Source organism: Nerophis ophidion, linkage group LG08 (assembly GCF_033978795.1).
Source record: "Nerophis ophidion isolate RoL-2023_Sa linkage group LG08, RoL_Noph_v1.0, whole genome shotgun sequence".
Lineage (NCBI taxonomy): Eukaryota > Metazoa > Chordata > Actinopteri > Syngnathiformes > Syngnathidae > Nerophis > Nerophis ophidion.
Genome location: NC_084618.1, coordinates 53,555,867 through 53,581,314, shown reverse-complemented (window position 1 = coordinate 53,581,314; position 25,448 = coordinate 53,555,867). Strand labels below are relative to the sequence as shown.

The 25,448-nt window shown below is 39.2% G+C and overlaps 1 protein-coding gene across 1 annotated transcript in view; it reads right to left on the bottom strand.

The window, feature by feature from the left end:
• Window positions 1–6,929: 6,929 nt before the first annotated feature.
• Window positions 6,930–25,448, bottom strand: part of shisa9a (shisa family member 9a) — a 154,669-nt gene continuing 136,150 nt past the window's right edge. Inside the window, exon 4 of the mRNA XM_061908912.1 lies at window positions 6,930–16,277. Coding sequence (XP_061764896.1) covers window positions 15,424–16,277 — 854 coding nt within the window. The 3' untranslated portion in view covers window positions 6,930–15,423. The remainder of the gene's footprint in view (window positions 16,278–25,448) is intronic.

The window sequence follows — 25,448 nt, the reverse complement described above, 5'->3', positions numbered from 1 at the left end:
TCTGGAGTCATATGAGCCAAAAGAACCCGATAAGACTCCTTCTTCAGCTGGACGGCATCCCTCACCGCTGGTGTCCACCAGCGGGTTCTAGGATTACCGCCACGACAAGCACCAACTACCTTGCGGCCACAGCTCTAATCAGCCGCCTCGGCAATAGAGGTGCAGAACATGGTCAACTCGGACTCAATATCCAGCACCTCCCTCGTGACATGTTCAAAGTTCCTCCGGAGGTGGGAATTGAAACTCTCTCTGATAGGAGACTCTGCCAGACGTTCCCAGCAAACCCTAACAATGCGTTTGGGTCTGCCATGTCTGTCCGGCATCCTCCCCCACCATCGCAGCCAACTCACCACCAGGTGGTGATCGGTAGAAAGCTCCGCCCCTCTCTTTACAAGAGTGTCCAAAACATGAGGCCGCAAATCCGATGACACAACTACAAAGTCGATCATGGAACTTCAGCCTTGGGTGTCCTGGTGCCAAGTGCACATATGGACACCCTTATGTTTGAACATGGTGTTTGTTATGGACAAACCGTGACGAGCACAAAAGTCCAATAACAAAACACCACTCGGGTTCAGATCCGGGCGGCCATTCTTCCCAATCACGCCTCTCCAGGTTTCACTGTCGTTGCCTCCATGAGCGTTGAAGTCCCCCAGCAAAACAAGGGAATCACCCGATGGAGCACTCTCCAGTACTCCCTCGAGTGTACCCAAAAAGGGTGGGTACTCTGAATATTTTGTACTCGTATCTAATTTACTTTGTACGTCTTGACTACAATGGCAATACAGCTTTTGTACATGCACACATTTTAACCATATGAACAAATTAACAAATGGATGTAGAAATTCAGGTTAGTACTGCCATGCTTTAATTATGAAACTTATTTTGCACTGAACAGGAAGTCGCTGAATAGTAGTTATGTTGCAACACACTCCTCAACAATAACAGAGAGATTAACAATACAAAAACACAGGTTGACATATACCAGGGCTATTCAACTTCATCATGAAGAGGGCCGCAGTTTCAAGAAACCCAGGGGTTCTGGGACCGGACATCAAAATGTGTATGTTTCGTCAGAAAATGCCTCCGCAGTTTACAATCCTTTGAGACTGTGTTTACTTAATTACAAAGTAAACACGTCAGCCTAAATTCATTATTCTGCCCTCACTACTCGTTTCCAGTGTGTTCAAATAGACAGATACGTAACAGCATGAAGAAACAGAAGCTCCAGGAGTTTTGTTGAGGATTGATGTTCCTTCTTTCGAATTATTTGCCTTCCTTAGTTTTATTTTACTATACTTCTTCCTTGACTTAGGTTTGAAAGACTCAAAATATAAACGTAACATTAACATTACAAAACTATAATGTCCATCGTGTAGTGTTCATAAATAAAATAGAAGGTTTAGTGTTAATACAAACCCCGTTTCTGTAAGAGTTGGGAAATTGTGTTGGATGTAAATATAAACGGAATACAATGATTTGCAAATCCTTTTCAACCCATATTGTATTGAATGCACTACAAAGACAAGATATTTGATGTTCAAACTCATAAACTTTATTTTTTGGGGAAATAAAAATGAACTTAGAATTTCATGGCTGCAACACATGCCAAAGTAGTTGGGAAAGGTGGCAATAAATACTGATAAAGTTGAGAAATACTCATCAAACACTTATTTGGAACATCCCACTGGTGTGCAGGCTAATTGGGAACAGGTGGGTGCCATGATTGGGTAGAAAAGCAGCTTCCATGAAATGCTAAGAAATTCACAAACAAGGACGGGGTGAGGGTCACCAATTTGTAAGCAAATTGTCAAACAGTTTTAAAACAACATTTCAAATCATTATATTCCGTTTATATTTACATTTAACACAATTTCCCAACTTATATGGAAACGGGGTTTGTACATTCACATAATAAACGTCAGATGTTTACGCATGTAGAAATGAAACAATATCAACAGCAAACATTGAACACAGCGAATGTGGCTCAATACAAATTAAACCAAAGTTGTAGCGTCCTTGGCCTTGACTGGACACAATTGCCGCTATATTCATTGAATGAACTTTGCCCGCTAGAGAGCGATGACTATGAGTACAAAAAACATCACAAAGTCAGCAATTTTAATACATAAGAAAGTAAATATCTTAATGCACAATATTTTGATACTCACAATTTATTTAGATTTTTTTTTCAGGCTCAATTTTTGGTCTAAATGAGTAGTCTTCTTCTACTCTCCCCAATGCTGCTTCATTGTGACACATGTGCCTCGCTGTTTCCCCTTGTGGGGTGGCGGCAGTACTGCATACATGAGCAACCCTAGTTTGAATGGTTTCATCCAGCCTGTTTAGGAGATGTTCGGCGGGCCAAATGAAAAGCTTCGGCGGGCCAGAAGTGGCCCGGGTGCCACCAGTAGAATAGACCTTACGTATGCGAACCAATTTTCATAGAAATAACCCATTTGGGTCTCAAATTCTATATCAACTAAAGCAGACCACAATTATATATCGACCATCTATCATGAATTGATTAATGTGGACCTCAACTTAAACAAGTTGAAAAACGTATTCGGGTGTTACCATTTAGTGGTCAATTGTACGGAATATGTACTGAACTGTGCAATCTACTAATAAAGTTTCAATCAATCAATCAATCAAATACCTGCGCGTGCACTTTTTAGTAAAATAAGAGGATTATGATGGATGAGGACAGATTGGTAACACAAGTGGGTTAACGTATGAAAAATTTAAACAGCCACATGGAAACGTGCGTTTCTTGAGACATCAACAAGAAAAAGTACTTTCTATATGAGGACCGGTGAACAAGTTAGGACATAATAAAGAATGTCTCATTTACACCCCTGGTGGTGAAATATATTAAAAATTAGGGTGGTCCCAAAATGGAGGGATTCTTCCAATTTACTGTGTGTCGGTTTTAAAAGTGCTCTCCTCCTGTCAAAATATGAAATAACAAGTGTACGTAAGAAATTAAAATGTGTCCCCGTTAGCCAATATTAAAAAAAATTAAAATGTATAGAGACATACTGTAATGACTTTAAAGACCTAATGAAGAAGATTACAAAACCAAATACGAAAAAAAAAAAAAATACTATATGCAGTCTTTTTCTCACAATTTGTCTTTTTTTCTTATACGATTGGGAACAATTTCTCATATTCTGTAACATTGCAATATTTTCTCATAAAAATATTACTTTTATATATAAAGTTTTTACAAAGGTGACATTTGTCATATAAAATTATTCCGACTTGTGTCACATTATTGTCAATTCTGTTGTTGTTCTTGTAAAATAGTAAACTTTTTTGAATAAAATTAGGACTTTTGTCATCATTTTGCCAAGTAAAATTCCGATTATTATTATATTATTTCCAAAATGTTTAAGTTTTCTTAAAAAAATCATCTTATAAAAATGACTTTTGTCGAGTAAAAGTGCGACTCTTCACATAAATTGCTTTTATGTTAAGCTTTTCTTGTAAAATTGCGACTATTATTAAGTAAAATTCCAACTTTCAGTTTTTATTGTAAAATTTTGACTTCCATCCATCCATCCATTTTCTACCGCTTATACCCTTTCGGGGTCGCGGGGGGCGCTGGCGCCTATCTCAGCTACAATTGGGCGGAAGGCAGGGTACACCCTGGACAAGTCGCCACCTCATCGCAGGGCCAACACAGATAGACAGACAACATTCACACTCACATTCACACACTAGGGCCAATTTAGTGTTGCCAATCAACCTATCCTGACTTGCGTTGAGTAAAATGATGACTTTTATTATAAAAATGCCAAAATTGTAAGTATTTCTTGTGAAACTGTGACTTTTTTCTTGTGAAATTCCAACTCATTTTCACAACAAGCTTTTTCATATTTGTATTTTCATATTAGTATGTACATATTATTAATGTTGTAAATACACATCTTTATATCGCTAGAAAGGGTGGTCCTAAAGAGGTAGGCATTTTTTTGGAGGTCTCAAGAATGTAACAAATACAATAATTTGTGCGTGTGTGTGTGTGTGTGTGTGTGTGTGTGTGTGTGTGTGTGTGTGTGTGTGAACAGTCATGTCAGATTGCCAACTTCTCATATGGAACTTGTGTCTTTGCAGCAGCAGCAGTATCAATTATTAAAAACTTCCTCGCTATCAGGTGTTGACATTGGGTCCCTTTTCAGTCTGGTGTGGCCACTGAGGAGTCCCCTTTTCATGCAGCACCGCCTCCGTTTAGTATTTCCCAAGGTTTTGGTGATTAAAGATCACGATGAGAGCTCCTAATCACCCTCTGGCTGCCAGTGCTGGGGTAATTGAATATTCTAGGGGATGTTGGGCCGAGTGCTTTTGTCCTGCTATGCACAACAACGCATTTGAAAATAACGAAGAGAGAAGAAACGGGACCTCGAGAGCAGTTTGGTATTCTGTTAGAATTCACGCTTTAGGCCTGACAATGTGTGCCACATTGTAGGTATTTGTCAGAGTCTGTGCTTCGGGAGCAAAACAGAGAGGTGCACTAGTTGGTGCAGTGTTTACCTTCAAGCTTATCCTCACCCCCTCTCACTCACTCACGCACCACTTCAGTTGTTTACTTTTCCACGTGCTCGGTTATTGATTGGACTGGGAAACACTCTGCTTTTCATTAGCTCCTCCAACATTTAGCCCAAACTACACAGGATCAATCCTAAAAATTATTGTCGCCTAAATGTGTTATTATACTGATTGTTGCACTCAAAATCTGCTATCGCTAATTGTGATTGATCAATATGTTAGTTTAGAGTCAATCATTCAGTGTGTTGAGCATGCCGCGGGCTACCAAATAATGGCAATAACGTTATGTAACACCGTTGTTTTCTCTGCTCATACACTGAAATCTGCACTTGGTATTGATTGTGATCGTTTTAAAGTGTTATGTAGAATGTAGTTTTGCAAAATTCATAGGACCAACCAAGGATATTCATTGTTGGGTCAACTTTCTGCCTCAGATTGTCAAAAATGATTATCACTAAATATAAAAACATTGGGTTACACTTTAGTATGCGGAACATATTCTACGTAACAACAACTTAATTTAGAGTTATTTGGACACGAGGGGAACATATAAGGGTTAGGGTTAGGGTTACTAATATGCAATAAGTCTTAGGTTAATGAGGGAAAAAATCTTTGTTAATGGCTTACTAGTTGTCTCCATCAATCAATCAATCAATCAATACTCATTTATATAGCCCTAAATCACTAGTGTCTCAAAGGGCACAACACAAACCACTACGACATCCTCGGTAGGGCCATATAAGGGCAAGGAAAACTGTAAAATAAGTCCATGCAGAAGAAGGCATTAATAAGTACTTAATAATGACTAATTTAGAGCCAATATGTTACTAATTTGCATGTTAATAGGCAACTAATTATTGGTGAATATGTTACCAAACATTGATACAACTGATATTCAGTGGTACCTCAAATTAAGAGTGTTTTGAGCTAAAAGCTGTCTCTTGGCTATTTATTATGTGTTAATTTGCAAGCAAAAATGTCAGTTAGTGTACAAGAACCCAATAAGATACCAACCAAAACTTCTGGCCTCTCATGTATTAAAGGAAAACCGCATTTTTGGAATTTTGCCCCTTGTTCACAATCCTTATGAGAGACAAGAAGACCAAAGGTTGTTTGATGTTTTTTCTGTTTTGTTTTCTAATTTGTAGTAACTGGCTCGTTCTCGGTGGCTAGCAATGAAGCAAATAAGAGCAATATTTTCTGCCTCAGAATCACTTTGAAAATGTATCTAAAAACCGCCAACAACACTATTGCTAGCATAGTAAGAAAATTGCCATGCTACGGCATTACCCATAAGCTAGCGATGGCAAGACGTAAGCTAGGTGATACGTTAATAGCTGCTTTCGAGTTTGTAATACACAACACAACTCGATAGGAAAATAATCTGTACTGATTGAAAAACATGAGCATTCATATTACAGTATCTCTGAAGTATTTTTTCATGTTTTCTTTATACACAGCTAGCTCGACAGAGCATATAGTTGTAATGACAAGCATGACGTGCTGCATGTATTATGAACAATATCAAAGTGACTCACTAGATGGACAGTTGTCAGTTTGGTCCAGCTGGCCAGGGACATTTTTCTCCAGTTTACTTTGGTTAAACACGCCATAGCTTGGCTCCAAGTTCCACATTTACGCTGTCCAGTCAAACCGACCTCACTCTCTTGGCTTTTGTCTCTCTCTTTGCTTGCTCTAATAAGCGGCAGTTCATCCTCTGTATATTCAGGTTCAAAAAGGTAAGGTTGTGAATCCCCATTTGTCCAAAAATAGTCGTCTTTGTTGTCTGTTACCAAGTCTGTCATGATTAAAAGACACTCCTGTTTGTTTCTGGAAGTAGAAAAAACACATTTGTTGCTGGATATCGGAACAGTGCTTCTATGGAAACGGACATAAATGTGCAGAGAAAATAAGTTCCGAACTGCTTAAAATGACCAAAATTCTGTAAATATTGTATATATTACACTGTGTTTTGAACGTGTTTGTTACTAAATTGGCTCCACGGTGGAAGAGGGGTTAGTGCGTCTGCCTCCCAATACGAAGGTCCTGCAGTCTTGGGTTCAATCCCAGGCTCGGAATCTTTCTGTGTGGAGTCTGCCTGTCCTTCCCGTGAATGCGTGGGTTCCCTCCGGGTACTCCGGCTTCCTCCCACTTCCAAAGACATGCACCTGGGGATAGGTTGATTGGCAACACTAAATGGTCCCTAGTGTGTGGATGTGAGTGTGAACGTTGTCTGTCTATCTGTGTTGGCCCTGCGATGAGTTGGCGACTTGTCCAGGATGTACTCCGCCTTCCGCCCGATTGTAGCTGAGATAGGCGCCAGCGCCCCCCGCGACCCCAAAAGGGAATAAGCGGTAGAAAATGGATGGATTGATGGATTTTACTAAATTATATATATACAGTAATGAAGGGATTCATATGGTGGATCTCACGTGAGAGGAAGGTGGGTGGTAAACATTCTGCTGAAAATGATGGAAAGCGCCACTCGACATAGCAACTGACAATGTGGTCAAAGTTGGAATTGCCACAAAACACATTGTAAGATATTTAACACTCAACTGCCATCTACCTGCTGAAGTATATATTGCAACCCCCCAATGTGTCAAGTTTCATGTGTCAGGTAAACTGTGACAAATGGGGCCATTTGAATCCCCTACCTACTGTACTTGCAGGGTGTATACAAAACATTGATGGAAGGTTTTGAAGTTGTTTAAGAGGGCTTCGAAGGCTACAGCAGTGACTCCCATTAGTCCCATATTGCAAGTGCTTTTTATCATCTTTACAATCCTTCCAAAAAAAAAAAAAGACGTGTGTTTTTGTCTCTCATAATGATTGTGAACGATAGGCAAAAATGCAAAAAGAAGTGCAGTTCGGACATCTTATTAAAAAATGGCGTATGCTCAAATCCATAAAAAGTTGCACGCCCAAACAAATTTAGGTATGGTCAAAATGCATCATGGGGATTAATAACAAGACAAGGAAATAAATGCATGTATTCACCAAGATGCCACTTCTCGTGCACAATGCCCGCTTGTATTTTATTCCCAACCTTTTTATAACTTAGAATGTAAGAATGCACATTGCTACTGTGTTGCTTCATTGCCTTTGCGTATTACATATGGTCTGTATATTGATCAAATGACAATGTTTCCTGTTGACATGCACTTGTTGGTCATTTTATAGCGATGTGTGTGCAGTCGATAGCTCCCATTACATTAGGAAAATGGGTGATGTTGATTTAAGATACAAGTGTTTTGAGTTAGGTCGTGAAACACATTAGGCTCGTAAGTTGACGTACTATTGGACAGTAATCGTTTTTTCTGATCACGTTTATGGTAAAATGTAAACACAAAAATCAGCATCAAATGCTTCATTTTGTTTGGACGAGGTGTTTAGAGAGAATCATGAATTGACACACACAGTTTAGCCAAGCGGAGATCAAAGTGTAGTGTTTTAGCTGTCAACATGATGGACAGCATGATTTATGAAGGGGAAAATAAACTCCAAAAAAGGATTGAAACTGCTGATTAATGTTGTAAATCAAAATCGTATTTTATTTATTTTTGTGGGGTAGGGGTTTGGGGGGCGGGCGGGGGTTAAAGTGGGGTTCCAATAGATAGAATCATGGTGCCAGGAGTTTCTGATTTAAGGTAACACTGTATTGACCAGAATATAAGATGGCCTAAACCTGTTTTTGGAAATAAATCTTGATTTAGTTTTTTCAAATCATGTTTTCATTCAATTACATTCTATTTCATTGAAGATGTTTTATTAACTAGCCGCTTAACAGTCATTTCCTTTTGCTCACTAATCTGTTATACAGCCATATTAAAAGTAAAGCCCTATCTTGTATTATTATAGCTTGCATGTACAGTAGCTGTCAAAAAGAAAAACACAACCAAGTGGTAAATAACGTTCTTTTTAAATTTTTTTTGCTAAGCCATTTGAGCAAACTTTTGTGTGTCTGAAGGAACCAAGACTCCCTCATGAATCCATTCATCTGTGGTCATGACCTTATCAACTAATTCCAGTGGTGCGTCCTTTTATTTTGTGTATGGCGAGGTATGACTTTTTTTTATGCTTTATTTTTTGGAGCGATTGCTTCCACTGCTTTTCCCGCTTGACAATTATTCCGGTGGCTGCTTCTGCTTTCATGGTGAAGTAATCACGGTTGGCAAGAGGCTCATATTTCCACATTCCCGGCTTTCTGGATTAAGTCAATTGGGTCGGATAACATCCAGAGAAAAATAAGACCTTCCTTTCGGTTATCTAGTTTGAAAATTCTAGGATAGCAAATACCGAACTTGAGATGGAAAAATAGAAAATGATACCTAATACGTCATTTATAGGTCTGTAATACTGAGTCATTTTAGTCAACCAATAAAATGGTTTATTTTGAAACCACAAGTATGCAACTTTACTCTTAGTACTTAGTAAGGAAAATGAGAATCATGATAAACAGACCCTCCATAAATTTGCAATCGTTCTAATTCACACAGATTCAACCAATCTCAAATACTTCTTTGCACATTTTTGTCAGTTATTGTCATTTATGCCAGTGTTTATTAACTCTTGGTCTGCGACAACAATCCTTGGTCTGCCAAAAAAATTTGTTTCTCAGTGGTACTCAGTTGCAATACACCTTTTCACCACTTATGGCATTGATAACAATATGAAACAAAAAGTTTGGAGCTGAAGTCATCCTGTTGTGTCACACACACACTCTGTGCTTCCCGCTGCTGCAAGAGCACACAGAGGCTCCGCTGCAAACTCTAGACACGCCCCTACACCTGACACACCTGATGTTGATGAAGGAGGGCAGTATAAAGGTCCTCCATGTCGGAATGTAAACTACCCCACGTAAGCTGCGTGTCTCTGACTTCCTCCTAATCTTGCTCGTTGCCTATTTCCTTGTGCCCTTGTGTTTTCCCTGATCCCTGTTTCTCCTGCTCTTCCCACAGTGTTGTGTCACCACCGCTGCTTCCCCCCTGGCCCCCATTTTGCCTTCCTGGATCTCCGACCTCGTTTTTGGACTTTGGACTCGCTCTCCTGCCTTTAGCCCCTCGCTTGGACTTTGGACTTCCTCTGGCTTGCTCCCTTTCGGATTTGGACGCATTTCATCCAAAACACACCTCAACAACCCTCATGGTATTTACATATGATAATTCAACACATTGCCATTCATGCAGACACATAGTAGCATACACACTCCACGTAATCATCAAGTTCTAAATAAACCAATTGAACTTGACATCCCACTGCTGTGCCGTCGCCTTCCCCAGTAGAAAACAATAACACATCTAGAAGTTTCTGAAGCGCAGAAATTATGACTAAAGTAGTAATGCTGTATTTTATATTTGCGCTTTAATTTTATTGTTTATTGAAACATTTAAATGATTATTCATTAGTAATTTAGTGAGAATGTATTCATGTTAGCAATGTCTAAATTTATGTTAATACACTTTAATAGGTTTAATGAGTCCCTTCTTTTGCAGTATATTTGAGTATTTGATTTTATAATCAGCCTGACTTAAGCCTTGATAATAATCTTTGTGGTTAACAAATTGTTTTATATACAGTACCTTGACAAGGTTGTAAAGTGTATATAGGTTCTATATAATTACTGAATACAAATAAAATCTGATTACTAATTGTATGTTAATATTTCAGTGGGCTCTCGGGCCCATATGTGGTGGAAAAATTGGGCCCCTAGGTCAAAAAGGTTAAGTGCTCAACTCCATCCATACATCCGTCCATTTTTCTACCGCTTGTTCTTCTTGGGGTCGCGGGGTGGGTTGAACATATCCCAGCTGCATTCTAGTGGGTTATGTGGGTGGGTACACCTTGGATAAGTCGCCACTTTCGGTGCTCAACTGTCCAATCAAATCTCAGGTTTGTTTCTTGTTTTGACAAATTAGGATTGCTGCTATCGGTTATTTTAATATTTGAGTAAGTTGCGTGCATTGTGTAGAACGTTTACATTGCAGAAGCACTTTTTAACTGTTAAACATGTCCGTCTTCAACAATAGTAAGACTTTTGTCGCGTTTCTTGTAATATTTTAATATTTGACAAGAGAAGGACGAAGTGCCCTCAAAAACAAGTTGCCTCTACATTGAAGCTAGTATCATATATATATATATATGATTTATGACACTAAAAGACTTCCAAAGTTTGCGTTTTAATAGATATGATCAATCTTAAGGAGATTTCCAAACTATTTTGTGTAAATGAGGAAGCTGGTCACGTGATCCGTGACGTAAGATCCCTTCCCAACCAACAACAATGCTATTTATGCAAACTTTGTGAGAGCCAACAACAATTACTTTGGGAAAACTGTGATCCTGAACCTTATATGTTTGAGTCTGAATACAGAGGATGAGCAATTAGTGTTACAAACCCTGTTTCCATATGAGTTGGGAAATTGTGTTAGATGTAAATATAAACGGAATACAATGATTTGCACATCATTTTCAACCCATATTCAGTTGAATATGATACAAAGACAACAAATTTGATGTTCAAAGTGATAAACATTTTTTTTTTTTGCAAATAATCATTAACTTTAGAATTTGACGCCAGCAACACGTGCAAACGTTATCATGGATGCCCCTGCTTATTTCAGCAAGACAAGTGTTACAACAGTGTGGCTTTATAAAAAAGAGTGCGGGTACTTTCCTGGCCTGCCTGCAGTCCAAACCTGTCTCCCATCGAATATGTGTGGCGCATTATGAAGCGTAAAATACGACAGAGGAGACCCCGGACTGTTGAAGGACTGAAGCTCTATATAAAACAGGAATGGGAAAAAATGTCCACTTTCAAAGCTTCAACAATTTGTTTCCTCAGTTCCCAAACGTTTATTGAGTGTTGTTAAAAGAAAAGGTGATGTAACACAGTGGTGAACATGTCCTTTCCCAACTACTTTGGCATGTGTTGCTGCCATGAAATTCTAAGTTATATATTATTTGCAAAAAAAATAAAGTTTATGAGTTTGAACATCAAATATGTTGTCTTTGTAGTGCATTCAATTGAATATGGGTTGAAAAGGATTTGCAAATCATTGTATTCCGTTTATATTTAAATCTAACACAATATCCCAACTCATACGGAAACAATGTTTGTAGAAGCCAAAGTGCTAAACAGATGCAGCTTTTTTGTAACACTGTATAGCATCAGCAGTATTACTAAGTGCTAAACATACAAACTAACCATAATAAACCATAATAACACAATCAGTTAATGTAATATTTCCACTTCTGCTGGGATGCCCACTAACGGGGCGCCCAAATAAAACCGTTTGGATGAAGATTCAATCGCAAAGCCAACTTGTTTGTCCACTCTTCTCATACTTTAAAACAAGTGACACATCGATATTTGTTTTCTAAACCAGTAGGCCGTACCGGGGCATGCATTTTAGGAAGGCAGCGCGGATCAAGTTTGCTGTGGTTTCTCTTGTAAATTAAAAATGCGGTTGTTTGTTTTCGCCAATCTATCACTGCCCAGGCTTGGAACAAGTAACAACAAACTCAACAATATGTCAACAACGATAATAATTGTATATTTACACTTGTGGCCTTTTAGGAACACATTTAAACATAATTAGGTCACACAGTAGTCGTAATTATGTTCTATTGTAGATTACTGTACTCACCGGCAGCTTGGAGGATCCTCCAAGCATTCACCTGGCCACTACAACACGGCATCGACGTGGAAATACTTTGTCACATACTGGGTATTTTCTCTAAATTACAATGTGGCTTATATGTGCTGAAACTATAGGCGTAAGTTGTTCTGCAAAAAACTTTTTCAATGGTCACAGCTACCATCATTAGCGTTATTATTAGCATCCCGTCTTGTTAGCTTCACGCCAAAGGCCAGACTAGTGGCCCCTTTCTTTTTTTTTTAAATAAGATTTTTTTTCCAGCTGACTGTTTACATCTATCCATTCATTTTCTACGCCTTGTCCCTTTTTGGGGTCGCGGGGGGTGCTGAAGCCTATTACAGCTGCATTCGGGCGGAAGGCGGAGTACACCCAGGACAACTCGCCACCTTATTGCAGGGCCAACACAGATTAACAGAAAACATTCACCCTCACATTCACACTGACTTTTTGCACTGCAAGTAAAATGTGATTTTTATCAGACTCCAGTGTAAATGTGCACAGGCCCCAACATGGCCCTAATGTGGCCTTGACGTCACTTGCATACGTAGTTATGAAAAGAAAACCATGAATTGATTAACGTGGACCCCGACTTAAACAAGTTGAAAAACTTATTCGGGTGTTACCATTTAGTGGTCAATTGTACGGAATATGTACTGTACTGTGCAATCTACTAATAAAAGTATCAATCAATCAATCAAAAACACAAGAAGTAGATTTTTTTAAATGGGCTACCTCGCGTGGATGAAGAGTTGACTTCTTCCTAGTGCGACAAGAAAGTGATTATTTTATTATATATTAAATGTAATATCTAAATCAGCATTTGGAAATTTAAGGTATTATTTTTGGTCATAGACACCGCGGGTAGCTTTTTTCGACAAAGCAGCTCATTTCAACTGAACACCGAATTCCGTAAATAAAGAAGGAAGTTGCTACTACACTAGAAATCATGGACGCCACAGACCAGCGTGTTAGTGGGTTTGTGTGGAGGATTTTGGCAGATGATGGTAAATAACTGCAGGAGGAGGAAGAAGAGAATTGCAAAATGGAAAGTTATCATGCTGCACATATGAGTGACGTATCTCTACCAAAGATGACGTAAAAGTCGCATTCCAGTGGCTTTGCCGTTTAGACTGCTGCACATTTGATTTGAAATGCTTTGGAACACTGGCAAAAGAAATGTAGATCTGTGTCACTAGAGGGCAAAAAAAAATCAGATTTGGTGTGCAGTGTAAAAGGGGTCAAAGATGATGAAGTCGAAGTGCATCTTGTTGAGTTCATCTCCACTTCGCATTGCTCAGACAGCTGCTGATAGTAGTCTTATTTGCGATAATGGCGCTCCGACTAAAATCGAGTCTGGTCCGTCTGCCGACTCTTCTTTTGACAATGCTCACACTTAGGTCTCAGCAATGTAGAGATGTGTTATTGGTGAGACAGGAGTTAAAAATTAAGTGCATCACGAAGTTCTTCTGACAAGATACAGAGGCGCCACCCTTTAATCCGCAACTGGAAGTCCCGCTTTGTGAACATTTTTATCCATCGCCACAACATTTTAATAGAACATAAAATAAATACTGCACTGTAATTATAAAACATAAATAAGACTTAATGTATCACTTGATTTGAGTCAAAATTATGTAAAATATCCTTAACAAATGTATAAAATAAAATATGCGATGAAGTGAAGGCAGAGTATTTGAAGCGCTATGTAGCGAGGGACAACTGTAGTTTCAACTTGGAACGGAACACTCAGAACATAATTGACCGCTATGGGATTTATTGATTTTTTAATTCAAACATCCATCCATCCATCTATTTTCTACCGCGTATTCCCTTGTGGGGTCGCGGGGGGCGCTGGCGCCTATCTCAGCTACAATCGGGCGGAAGGCGGGGTATACCCTGGACAAGTCGCCACCTAATCGCAGGGTCCACACAGATAGACAGACAACATTCACACTAACATTCACACATTAGGGCCAATTTAGTGTTGCCAATCAACCTATCCCCGACAGGCGTCAAATATTGTGGTCAACTGATTCTGGTACTTAATTTATCTTTTTGTCCTCCGAGTGTTTCTTTCACACTTTAAAATTATATTTTGTAGTACAGTAAGATATCTAAGCTGAGATACTCTATCATTGCTTATCAAAAATGAAACCATTATTGTTTTGGGTTTGTGTTTAGTGTCTGCTGAGTCGTAAATCCTACTGTATACACCAGAGCGATTGGCCCAGTCCCAGTTTTTTAAAGGCCCCATTCTGACCCACAGCTCCAAAACCCCTAATCATTTGTGTATTTATGACTTGAATGTATTTGAAGAAAGTCATTTTAGACTTCAATCCATGCCTGTCAACTCCTTTAAACAAATCATATTTAAGTGTTCCAGTGGAGATTTAATACAATACACAACACATGTGCACAAATCACATATGCAAACAAACAAAACAAAGCATAAATGGATCAAGCTGGGGCAGCTGATGTTTCTACAGCGTCCCTATGTAGTTTCTTCTATGTTCGTCCCGGTCCTATTCCTGCATGTGTGGGAATATGTGCACTTCAGTGTGACTATGGAAGAATCATGCTACAGCAGAAGCAACCGGCTGCTGTGTCTCTGCAGACAAGAGCTGTGTCTCCGCCACACATTAACTGTGTTGGAGCTTTGTTCCAGAAGTCAGACCTTCAGTTCCAAAGCTTATGAGGAAACATCTAGTGAACCTTGTATGTTTGCAGTCCAAAGCCCAGAGCCCTTGTCCTCTGTCAGTTTCAACACATCAAGACATTTGGGGGATGAGGCATACTGGAATGTTTGTAGTTCAACCATTTAATTCTCGTTTGTCAGACACCTGGACTATCAATTTGACTTTGCAAACAATGCCTGGGTGCTGGATCCCTTATATTGCTTCCAGGGTTTGGTTCCCATCAATCTCTGTGACATTGCAGTGCTCATGTAGCTGTGATACACATGTTCAACAACTTTACATTGTTATGATGATGTCACCTGGCCACTAGCATCAGACATCAAAATGCTGTTCAGTGGTGATTTGATGGACTCTCTTTGTATTCAAAGGGCCCAATCAGATGTGGTGTCACAAAGTGCATATCATTTACCAGTACCACCTCAGATTTAAACAAACACACCTGTGCCTTTGGCCAACTCTTGTGTTGGTGTATCCATTTATGTCACCATGCATTCTTTACCCTTCTCCGTTTTGTCTCACACAGTCACCTCTGTCTTGCTGTTGGTCACAAAGTAGGGCTGTGTGGGGAGGAAGTGTTGGCTGTGGCTATGGCCTCTGCTGCCATGGAGCTGGTTAGGCTCCAGCACTGTACACTGAGGCCTCTTCTGCCCATAGGTCTTCCTTCGGCCAACTGTCTCTGTCCCATCCCAACCCTTTAGCCCCATTCCCACCCCATGCCCAGCCGCTATGGTGTTGGAACTGTACGCCAATGGGCGCCCCATTGTTGCAAAGCTGGAGCCAATTGGGGTCTCGGCAACCCTGGAGATGCCCAAAGATGTGCCGCCTGGCATAGTACCTGCCATGTGTGCCAGGGAGGTAGTCCCTTGTCCTGGCGGCTTGCTACTGTGGCTGTGAAGGTGAGTGTGGGCACTGTGAGCGCTGTAGGCAACATGGCCGTGGTTGCTTTTAAGTTTCTGACCGTTGGGCTTCAGCGATCCTCCTCTGACTCCACGCCGTTCTGTCGGGAGAGTCGAGATGGAGGAGACTCTGGGCATCTCAGTAACATATGTTGCCACCGGCTCTGGGGTCAGTGGGCCCAATGACGTCATAGGAGTCATAGAGTTCATTGGGGTGAGTGTCGTCATGGGAGTCATAGAAGTCATGGGTGTTATTGATGTCATAGGTGTCATGGAGGGCATCTGGTTTATCGCTGGGTTCATGGAGTGGGAAGCCATTGGGTTAAAAGCAACAGGGTGGTTAGTGGTCATCGACGACATGTTGGGCATAGAAGGTCGGGAGTTTCCTATAGGCTGAAGTGGAAGAACATCTTTCGTTGGCAGCTCCACCATCAGCCTGCGCTTGTTGTAGACTTCACCATTGAATTTGGCAGCTGTCAGAAGTGGGAGACAAAAAACGAAAAATTATATAATGGAAAATTACTGTATCAGCAAATTAAGGAGCACGGCAGTTAGTAAAATATTTGAATGCTTAAATTCTAAGAGTTTTATTTAAGACTGTAAAGTGGAACCTCAAATTAAGAACACCTCTTTGTAAGACCTTTTTGAAGTACGTCAGACCGAATACAAATGTGCTTCAGTGTTCGAGCCTTTTCTCAGGGTTCAAAATATGGACAATGTCAGCCTTGGCATTATGAGTGCTATGGTGTATTGCCGCACATTTACCAAGTAGGTGTGTCTTATCAATATGAAATGTACTCTGTCAGATCCATGTTCACCTTGCAGTCATTAGTCTTGAGCCCTTGTAGCCTTCGTACCCTTGGAGATAACGTTAACACAGTGACAGAGTTTGCCCTGCTGTTGTAGCTATAAATCTACTTTATCGCGGCGAGAGCAGGCGAGACAAGCTGTCCAAGCAATGGAAAGGTTAGTGGGTGAGAATAAGGAACTGGGAAGGGGCGGAGGAGTTGTGAGTAGAGGAGGTGGGGGTGGGCACAATCCCTCCCATTAAGGCACTGCAAGAATGGCTGCCGTCAGGGGATCAAACTAGCTCAGGCAACAGGTGAATCAATCTGGTGGCAGTCAGGGGTGTACGTGACAGGAAACAGAACATGTCGCTGTCACGCATAGCGGGCCCCGCATTCCTCTGTCCAGCAGTGTCACATTATATGTATTTACAGCAACAGCTACAACCTCTACCCTCTCACCTAAAACAAACAGTTGGCTTTCATTGTTGCAAAATATCAAATAGAATTATTTATCTCAGTCGCGGAAGAAACAAAGAAAATGTCAGCAATCGTTACACACACGTCAACCAATAAGAAGTCGGCGGGGGAGGGTGATGGCAGAAGTCCATTGTGGGTCATGGAATGCTAACTGCTATATGCTGTATGCTACTGCCGTAGCTATTAAAATGGATCATTTCATCGTTGGCGGTAACTTCTAAAAACTGAGAAGGGCTGAACAAAAATGGCACCAATAAGGAAATCATGTACTGCAGATTACACAATATCAAATAATATTATTTATCTCCTTCGCGGAAGAGACGAAGAAAATGTCAGCAATCGTCAGACACACGTCAACCAATAAAACTTTGGCGGGGGAGGGTCATGGCAAAAGTGCATTGTTGGTCATGGAATGTTAACTGCTATATGCTATATGCTACTGCCGTAGCTATTAAAATGGGTAATTTCATCGTTGGTGGTAACTTATAAAAACTGAGAAAGGCTGAACAAAAATTGGACCGAAAAGGAAATCATGTACTGCAGATTACAAGCTGGACGTAATGAAATATGTAGCAGAAAACGACAAGAGGAAGCGGCGCATACCTTTGGAGTTGGCAGAGTGATTTCTCCAGATTCTCTGAACCTTTTGATGATATTGTGGACCGTAGATTTTGAAATTCTTAAATTTCTTGCAATTGCACTTTGAGAAACGTTGTTCTTAAACTGTTTGACTATTTGCTCACGCAGTTGTGGACAAAGGGGTGTACCTCGCCCCATCCTTTCTTGTGAAAGACTGAGCATTTTTCGGGAAGTTGTTTTTATACCCAAGCATGGCACCCACCTGTTGCCAATTGGCTCGGATCAGTAGCCGAAGCTGACAGCTACATCCAGGCGTATAAAGACTCTCCATAACGATCCCATCAACAAACTGTGTTTGTGAGTCACAGTGAGTTTAAGACCTGAACTGTATGATCATATTATGTGTGTGTCTTTCTATGCACATGTTTCACTGGAGGTGGATACAAATGTGTCATTTGTACAAAGAAAAATAAACTAGAATAAAATGGAATGTGAATTGAAAAATATCTTTACCAATATTGGTAATAAGGAAATTGAACGTAGAAGCACTGATAATATTTATAGTAGTGAATTGTGTAATAATTATAATTATACCCAACTAGACTTTTATGACAATATCATTTATAACTGTAATTTAAATGAGTTTGGCAGTGATATAGATCCCGATTGCAATCTTTACAATAATATTACCAGAAACTGTGAGTACTACACAGATGAACAATTTAAATGTGTGAATACGGACAAATCATTTACTGTAATACACTTCAATAGCCGAAGCTTGTTTAAAAATCTTGACAATATTACTGAATATTTGAGCCAGTTCAAAAAATTTAGTGTTGTTGCATTCTCAGAGACTTGGCTCGACGATAACAAGTGCTGTGAAATGAGATTGGATGGTTATGAATTATTCACCACAAACAGAGTTGAAAAAAGGGGAGGAGGAGTTGCACTTTTTGTAAATAAAGATTTAAAATGTTGGAAGATTGAAAGCAAATCTACTGCTATTGCTGGAGTATTTGAATGTATAACTGTAGAAATCGAAGTAGAAAAATCAAAACAAATAAACGTCAGTTGTGTCTATAGAACACCTGGATCATGTTTGGATACATTCAATGAAAAACTTGATTATATATTTAGTAAGTCAAATAAAATCCATATTGTGTGCGGTGATTTTAATATTAATCTTATGAATCCCATGGACAGTACCAAAACAACAGATTTTATAACAGGATTGTACAGTAATAATTTCTTTCCCCTTATAACAAAACCAACCCGAATAACCGTAGACTTTGCCACACTGATCGATAACATTTTCACCAATCAACCGGAGAATCAAATAACAGCAGGATTACTATTTAATGATATAAGCGATCATCTACCTGTATTCAGCATTTTCCACGATTTCTTTGATAGGAGAAAAGATAAAAAAGCTGTCCAATATAGATTTATTAGACATCAAACACACGAAACTATGGCAGCATTCAAGTCTGAGTTATGTGCCCAAGACTGGAGGGAGGTTTATACCTCCACAGACCCGGATGAGGCATATGAAACTTTTCTCAATATTTTCATAAAACTGTACGATAAGCACTGTCCAATTAAAAAACATGTCATTAAAGACAGCACCGTTAAAGACAAACCGTGGATCACAAGAGGAATACTGAAGTCTTGCAAAAAGAAAAATTATCTTTACAGAAGACATTTAAAGTACAGAACCAAAGAAACTGAACACAAATATAAAACGTACAAAAATAAGTTAACACAAATAATAAAGCACTGCAAGCGAACATATTACTGTAACCTATTAGAACAACATAAAAATAGCATCCAGGGTATGTGGAAAGTTTTAAATGGTATCATTAAAAAAAAAAACATGACACATAAGGAACATCCTAGCTATTTTATAGAAAATAATCTAACTATAAATGACCCTAAAGGGATAACTGATGCTTTTAACAATTTTTTTGTAAATGTTGGACCTAATCTAGCAAATGAAATTGTACAGCCTGAAAATAGTGCAAAATTTAATGAACAAACCATTCAAAACAATTTAGAATCGTTTTTTATTTCCCCCGTTAATGAAAGTGAAATCAAAACAATTGTAAATTCTCAGGAAAACAAGAAGTCAACAGACTGCTGTGACTTGGACTTTTCTCTGATCAAGGAAGTTGTTGATTTTATAGCTGTTCCCTTCACTTATATTTGCAATATTTCTTTTATAAAAGGTGTCTTCCCAAAGAAAATGAAAACGGCAAAAGTCATTCCCATCTTCAAAAGTGGAGATAAGCATCAGTTCACAAACTATAGGCCTATTTCTTTACTCTCACAATTTTCAAAAGTCCTTGAAAAATTATTTGTGTCAAGACTCGACAGTTTTATTGATAAGCATCACTTGCTAAGTGAACACCAATACGGTTTTCGATCTAACAGGTCCACTTCCATGGCAGTGATGGAACTAGTTGAGGAGGTAACCACTGCAATTGATAAGAGGGAGTTTGCTGTTGGTGTTTTTATTGATCTGAGCAAGGCCTTTGACACCATTGATCACACATTACTTTTAAACAAAATGCAGAGGTATGGTGTCAGAGGTCTTGCTCATGATTGGTTGAAAAGTTATCTTGGTGGGAGAGAGCAGTATGTGCATATGAACAATGTAGATTCAGACAAAAAGATCATAACACATGGAGTACCCCAAGGTTCTGTACTGGGGCCAAAATTGTTTTTACTGTATATTAATGATATTTCCAAAATACTTAAAAAACTCAACTGTATTCTTTTTGCTGATGATACAAGTCTGTACTGTTCTGGGCAAGACCTTGACCAACTCCTAGAGACTGTAGAGATTGAACTCCACATACTAAAGCAATGGTTTGATGCCAATAGATTATCAATCAACCTAAATAAAACTAAATATATAATTTTTGGAAATAGGAAAAATAACATACAGCGCCATATAAGAATTGATGATATGGAGATAGAAAGGGTGTATTCAATAAAATTTTTGGGAATATATATAGATGATAAATTAAATTGGAAACTGTACATAAATATACTTAAGACAAAGATGGCAAAAAATATTGCTATGTTACATAAAATTAAAAACTCTGTGAATCAAAAGGCTCTTATCATGTTATATAATTCTTTCACACTCCCATATCTTAACTATTGTGTTGAAATCTGGGGAAACAATTACAAATCAAACATCAACTCTATATTTTTACTTCAAAAGAAAGCGATTAGAATTGTAACTTATGCGAATTATCATGACCATACCAATGCTCTGTTCATTAAATTAAAAACATTAAAACTGCACGATCTTGTTGACCTCAATACTACTATTGTGGCTTTTAAAGCTCATAACCACATGCTGCCTGGGTGTTTACAAGTGAGATTTAAACCTAGAGAGAATCCCTATGACCTCAGAGGTTCAGCTTTCTTTCAGAAAGCAAAAATAAGAACAAGCTTAAAAAGTAGATGTGTTTCTGCTAGAGGAGTTCAACTGTGGAACAGCTTGGATGATTCCTTAAAATGTTCCAGTTCCATTCACACATTTAAAAAAACACTTTAAGACCAATGTCTTGAAAAAATATATCACTCTTGAATTAACATTGTAGTTAATACTACGATTAATGTTAATTAAAAATTAAACATGAGATATAAATAATAATGGAAGTACAATTGTTTGTGTATATTGTATATATAATTAGTGCAAAGGTCTATATGTACACAGGGATATTTCACATGCCTGTACTGTGTATAAAATTGAACTACGTTCATGTTGTTTATGATGTTGTTTATAATGTTGTTTAAAATGTGTATTTATAATATGTTGTGCAAAGGACTTTTTATAACTTTCGGAAGTTTATTTTGTACTTGAATTTGTTTATAGGGTTAGGCGCAATAAGTGTTTAACTTCAGCCTAAACCCTTTCGGTCTGTAACATTTTTCATTTTCAATCTATGAATGTATAACTTTTTATTTTCAATCCATGAATGTACAACTGTTTTTTTTTGCTTTGTTGACCATTGACCGAAGAACAATAAACTTGAAACTTGAATTAGCCTGCACACCTGTGGAATGTTCCAAATAAGTGTTTGATGAGCATTCCTCAACATTATCAGTATTTATTGCCACCTTTCCAAACTTCTTTGTCACGTGTTGCTGGCATCAAATTCTAAAGTTAATGATTATTTGCAAAAAAAAAAATGTTTATCAGTTGGAACATCAAATATGTTGTCTTTGCAGCATATTTAATTGAATATGGGTTGAAAATGGATTTGCAAATCATTGCATTCCGTTTATATTTATATCTAACACAATTTCCCTACTCATATGGAAACAGGGTTTGTACTATCAGATGTCAAACACTGCAATTAATGGAGTATAACCGCAACTTGTTTTTCTACCCTGAGCTTTTTACAATGCAGCTGTTGAATTTTTTTAATTGCACCCCTGCTTTTCTTTGTTTTTGTGCTTGCCCTCCCTTTTCGTTTTTTCTTTCTCTTCTCAGTTGCCATGGCACCAGGTAAGGGCAAGTGGAGCTGAGGGCACCTGTAAACAATCACCACCAGGCTTCTTAAGCTGATTGCGTCCACCTGGTGGCGTTGGATCATTCTCTGTTGTTATTTTCTGCATACTTTCTGTGAGTATTTGAAAATTACTTTCTTCCTTGCCTCCCTCTATGCACCTTTAGTTTGTACTTTGTTTTTTACTTATTTTTTTTGTGGCACAGTCTGTTTTTGTAAAGCTTCTTGTCCTCGGTGCTGTCATCTCCTCTTTGCTACTTGGTTGCCGCTTGGGCGTAACTCAACAGCTGCCAATAATTTATGGATTTTTCCAGGTTCATTAACTTCAAATGCCGCCAAGAAATTTAGCCTGGTCGCATCACACCAATGAGATTTTTGGTTAAATTAAACACACTCACGCAATCATTCAGTCTGCCATTTAGCGTGTTATGGACTCACCCTTGTCATGGAGAAGAAACAAGGAAATGCACACGACGCAGCCCCGAAGCCAAAGACTGTTGACCAGGCCATTGTAAATGGAAACTACTGCCGCACAGAACTGAAATCTACCACCACTAACGGGACTGCACAGGAGGAAGAAAAAGACGGAGAATGCGCTTGATGACTTTTCCGGTAGGCTTTTTACGTGGTGTTTCAGGCACTCTTTTGTTAAATTTGCAAAATAACACAGGCGCTTGTCTACATATTTATTGTTTCAATGTTGACACCTGTGGCTCATAGATCTGTGCAGCTAACTTACACAATAAGATCCGTCCATCCATTTTCTACCACTTATTCCCTTTCGGGGGGGAGGGAGGGGTCTAGTGCCTATCTCATCTACAATCAGGCGGAAGGCGGTGTACACCCTGGACAAGTCACTACCTCATCGCAGGGCCAACACATATAGACAGACAACATTCACACTCACATTCACAAACTAGGGCCAATTTAGTGTTGCACAGTAAGATTTGTCAACAAATTTGGTGGGTGCAGCCAAAAATTAGGTGCTCTTTACAGCCATGAAATTACAGTATTTGTGCCCTCTAGCCTGTGGCCCTCTCGTTGAGCCTTTTTGACTTTTTGACAAACATAATACTAAAATGTTGTATTTGTTTTTACTACAAACAAGAATGTTTAGGATATAAACACTTCCTGTAATTGAACACAAAGATAATGCTAAAATGTTGTATTTGTTTTTACTACAAACAAGTATATGTAAGTGCAAATAATTGTGCAGAAACATCTACTGTTTCAGGCAAATATTAAAACTTTTAAAGTGACAATGTAAACATCCAATGTAACAAGTGTGAAACAATAAAGTTCACTTTATGTCTATCAACGTCTACTTTATTGTTATCTGTCTGGAAAATACTGTTTCTCAGAAAATTTAACAAACAATTTAACTTTTAAAAATATAAATACCCCACAAATATATTTTCTGGGTGACTGTGTACACGCCTTCTGCCCTAGTGCAGCTGGATAGGCTCATACCCCCCTCACGACATCAAGAGACACACAGTTGAACATGGGTGGATGGATTCAGAATGTATTAAGGAACTTTTCAGTTTACTCGTATTTCACCATTTAATTTTTTTTCTTGGTGATTACCACTGTGCATTGAGACGGGACCGGCTGTCTGTGATGGCTTGGTAACGCTCGAGACAAAAATTGGCGTGTTTTGCTTTTTACAGAACACAGACTTTCTTTCCTCCAAGGTTATATTTTTGCCAGAGTTTTTCTGTCAGCAGCATAACTCTAATAAATAGGGAAATATTTTAATGGTATTATCAGGAAATGTCCAAAAAAATTCCTCTTATCTACGAGTAGGAACACACTTCACCTCCTGCTTACGCCGTTTCGCAGGAGGAGCGGCATGACGTAGTGCAGGGGTAGGGAACCTATGGCTCTAGAGCCAGATGTGGCTCTTTTGATGACTGCATCTGGCTCTCTGAGAAATCTGAGCTGACACTGCTTAACACGATAAGTAATGAATAATTCCACTTGTAATCACAGTGTTAAAAATAATGTTAAAATTATAAAACGTTCTCATGCATTTTTAATCCATCCATCCGTTTTCTACCGCACCTGTTCAAGAAGTTGCGTTAATGGTAAGAAGTTATTTATTTATTATTGGTTAGTGTGGGGCTTGCCCTCCTGGGGGTTCTCCAGACCCCCAAGCACTGACATGAGAGCCTGTTTCAGGGTTACAATATTGTTTTATTTTTCAATAAGTCTCTCAGTTGCTTTCCAGCAATAGTATTTCCAGCCCCAACCCAGTTTTTCCTCCTGGCTGCTGCTTATAACAGAGCGACAGGTGATTAGATAACAAGGCCCAGGTGGGCCATCTACGCATCTGTCGCTGCAGGCCCGCAGGCCACGCCCCCTCCCCCCACAGTTAACTTCAAAATAACAATGTTATTACAAAGAATATGAGACCTGTTAAACTCTAGAAATGTTGGTCTTACTTAAAAATGTACGTGTTTAGTTGTGTTCAGTGTTAAAAAAAAAAATTATATGGCTCTTACGGAAATATATTTTAAAATATTTGGCTTTTTGGCTCTTTCAGCCAAAAAGGTTCCCGACCCCTGGCGTAGTGGGTAGAGCGGCCGTGCCAGAAACCTGAGGGCTGCAGGTTCGCTTCCCACCTATTGACATCCAAATCGCTGCCCTTGTGTCCTTGGGCAGGACACTTCACCCTTGCCCCCGGTGCCGCTCACACTGGTGAATGAATGATGAATGAATGATTGGTGGTGGTCGGAGGGGCCGTAGGCGCAAACTGGCAGCCATGCTTCCGTCAGTCTACCCCAGGGCAGCTGTGGCTACAGATGTAGCTTACCACCACCAGGTGTGAATGAATGATGGGTTCCCACTTCTCTGTGAGCGCTTTGAGTATCTAAAAATAGAAAAGCGCGATATGAATCTAATCCATTATTATCATTATTATAATGATCCTTGGTCCGTATCATGTTTTAGTGTTTTCTGTTAGTTTTGGACTCCTTTCGTTCCTGTTTGTGCACCTCCTGAGTTTGTTTTGGTTGCCATGGTTGCTCATCACGTTAACCTGTCTCTGATTAGTGTTCGGCCACTCACCTGCTACCCGAGCACTAATCAGAGTCACTATTTTAGCCGGCTTTTGCCAGTCACTCGGCCTGGTGTCATTGTTGGATTCATCCCATGTCCACGTAAGTTTTGTTACCTTGCCAAGTAAATCTTGCTAGTTTCATGCCACAGTTCCTTGAGTGTTCGAGGCCATAGTTTATGCAAAGTATTTAGCTTCAAGTGCGATCGGCACCTT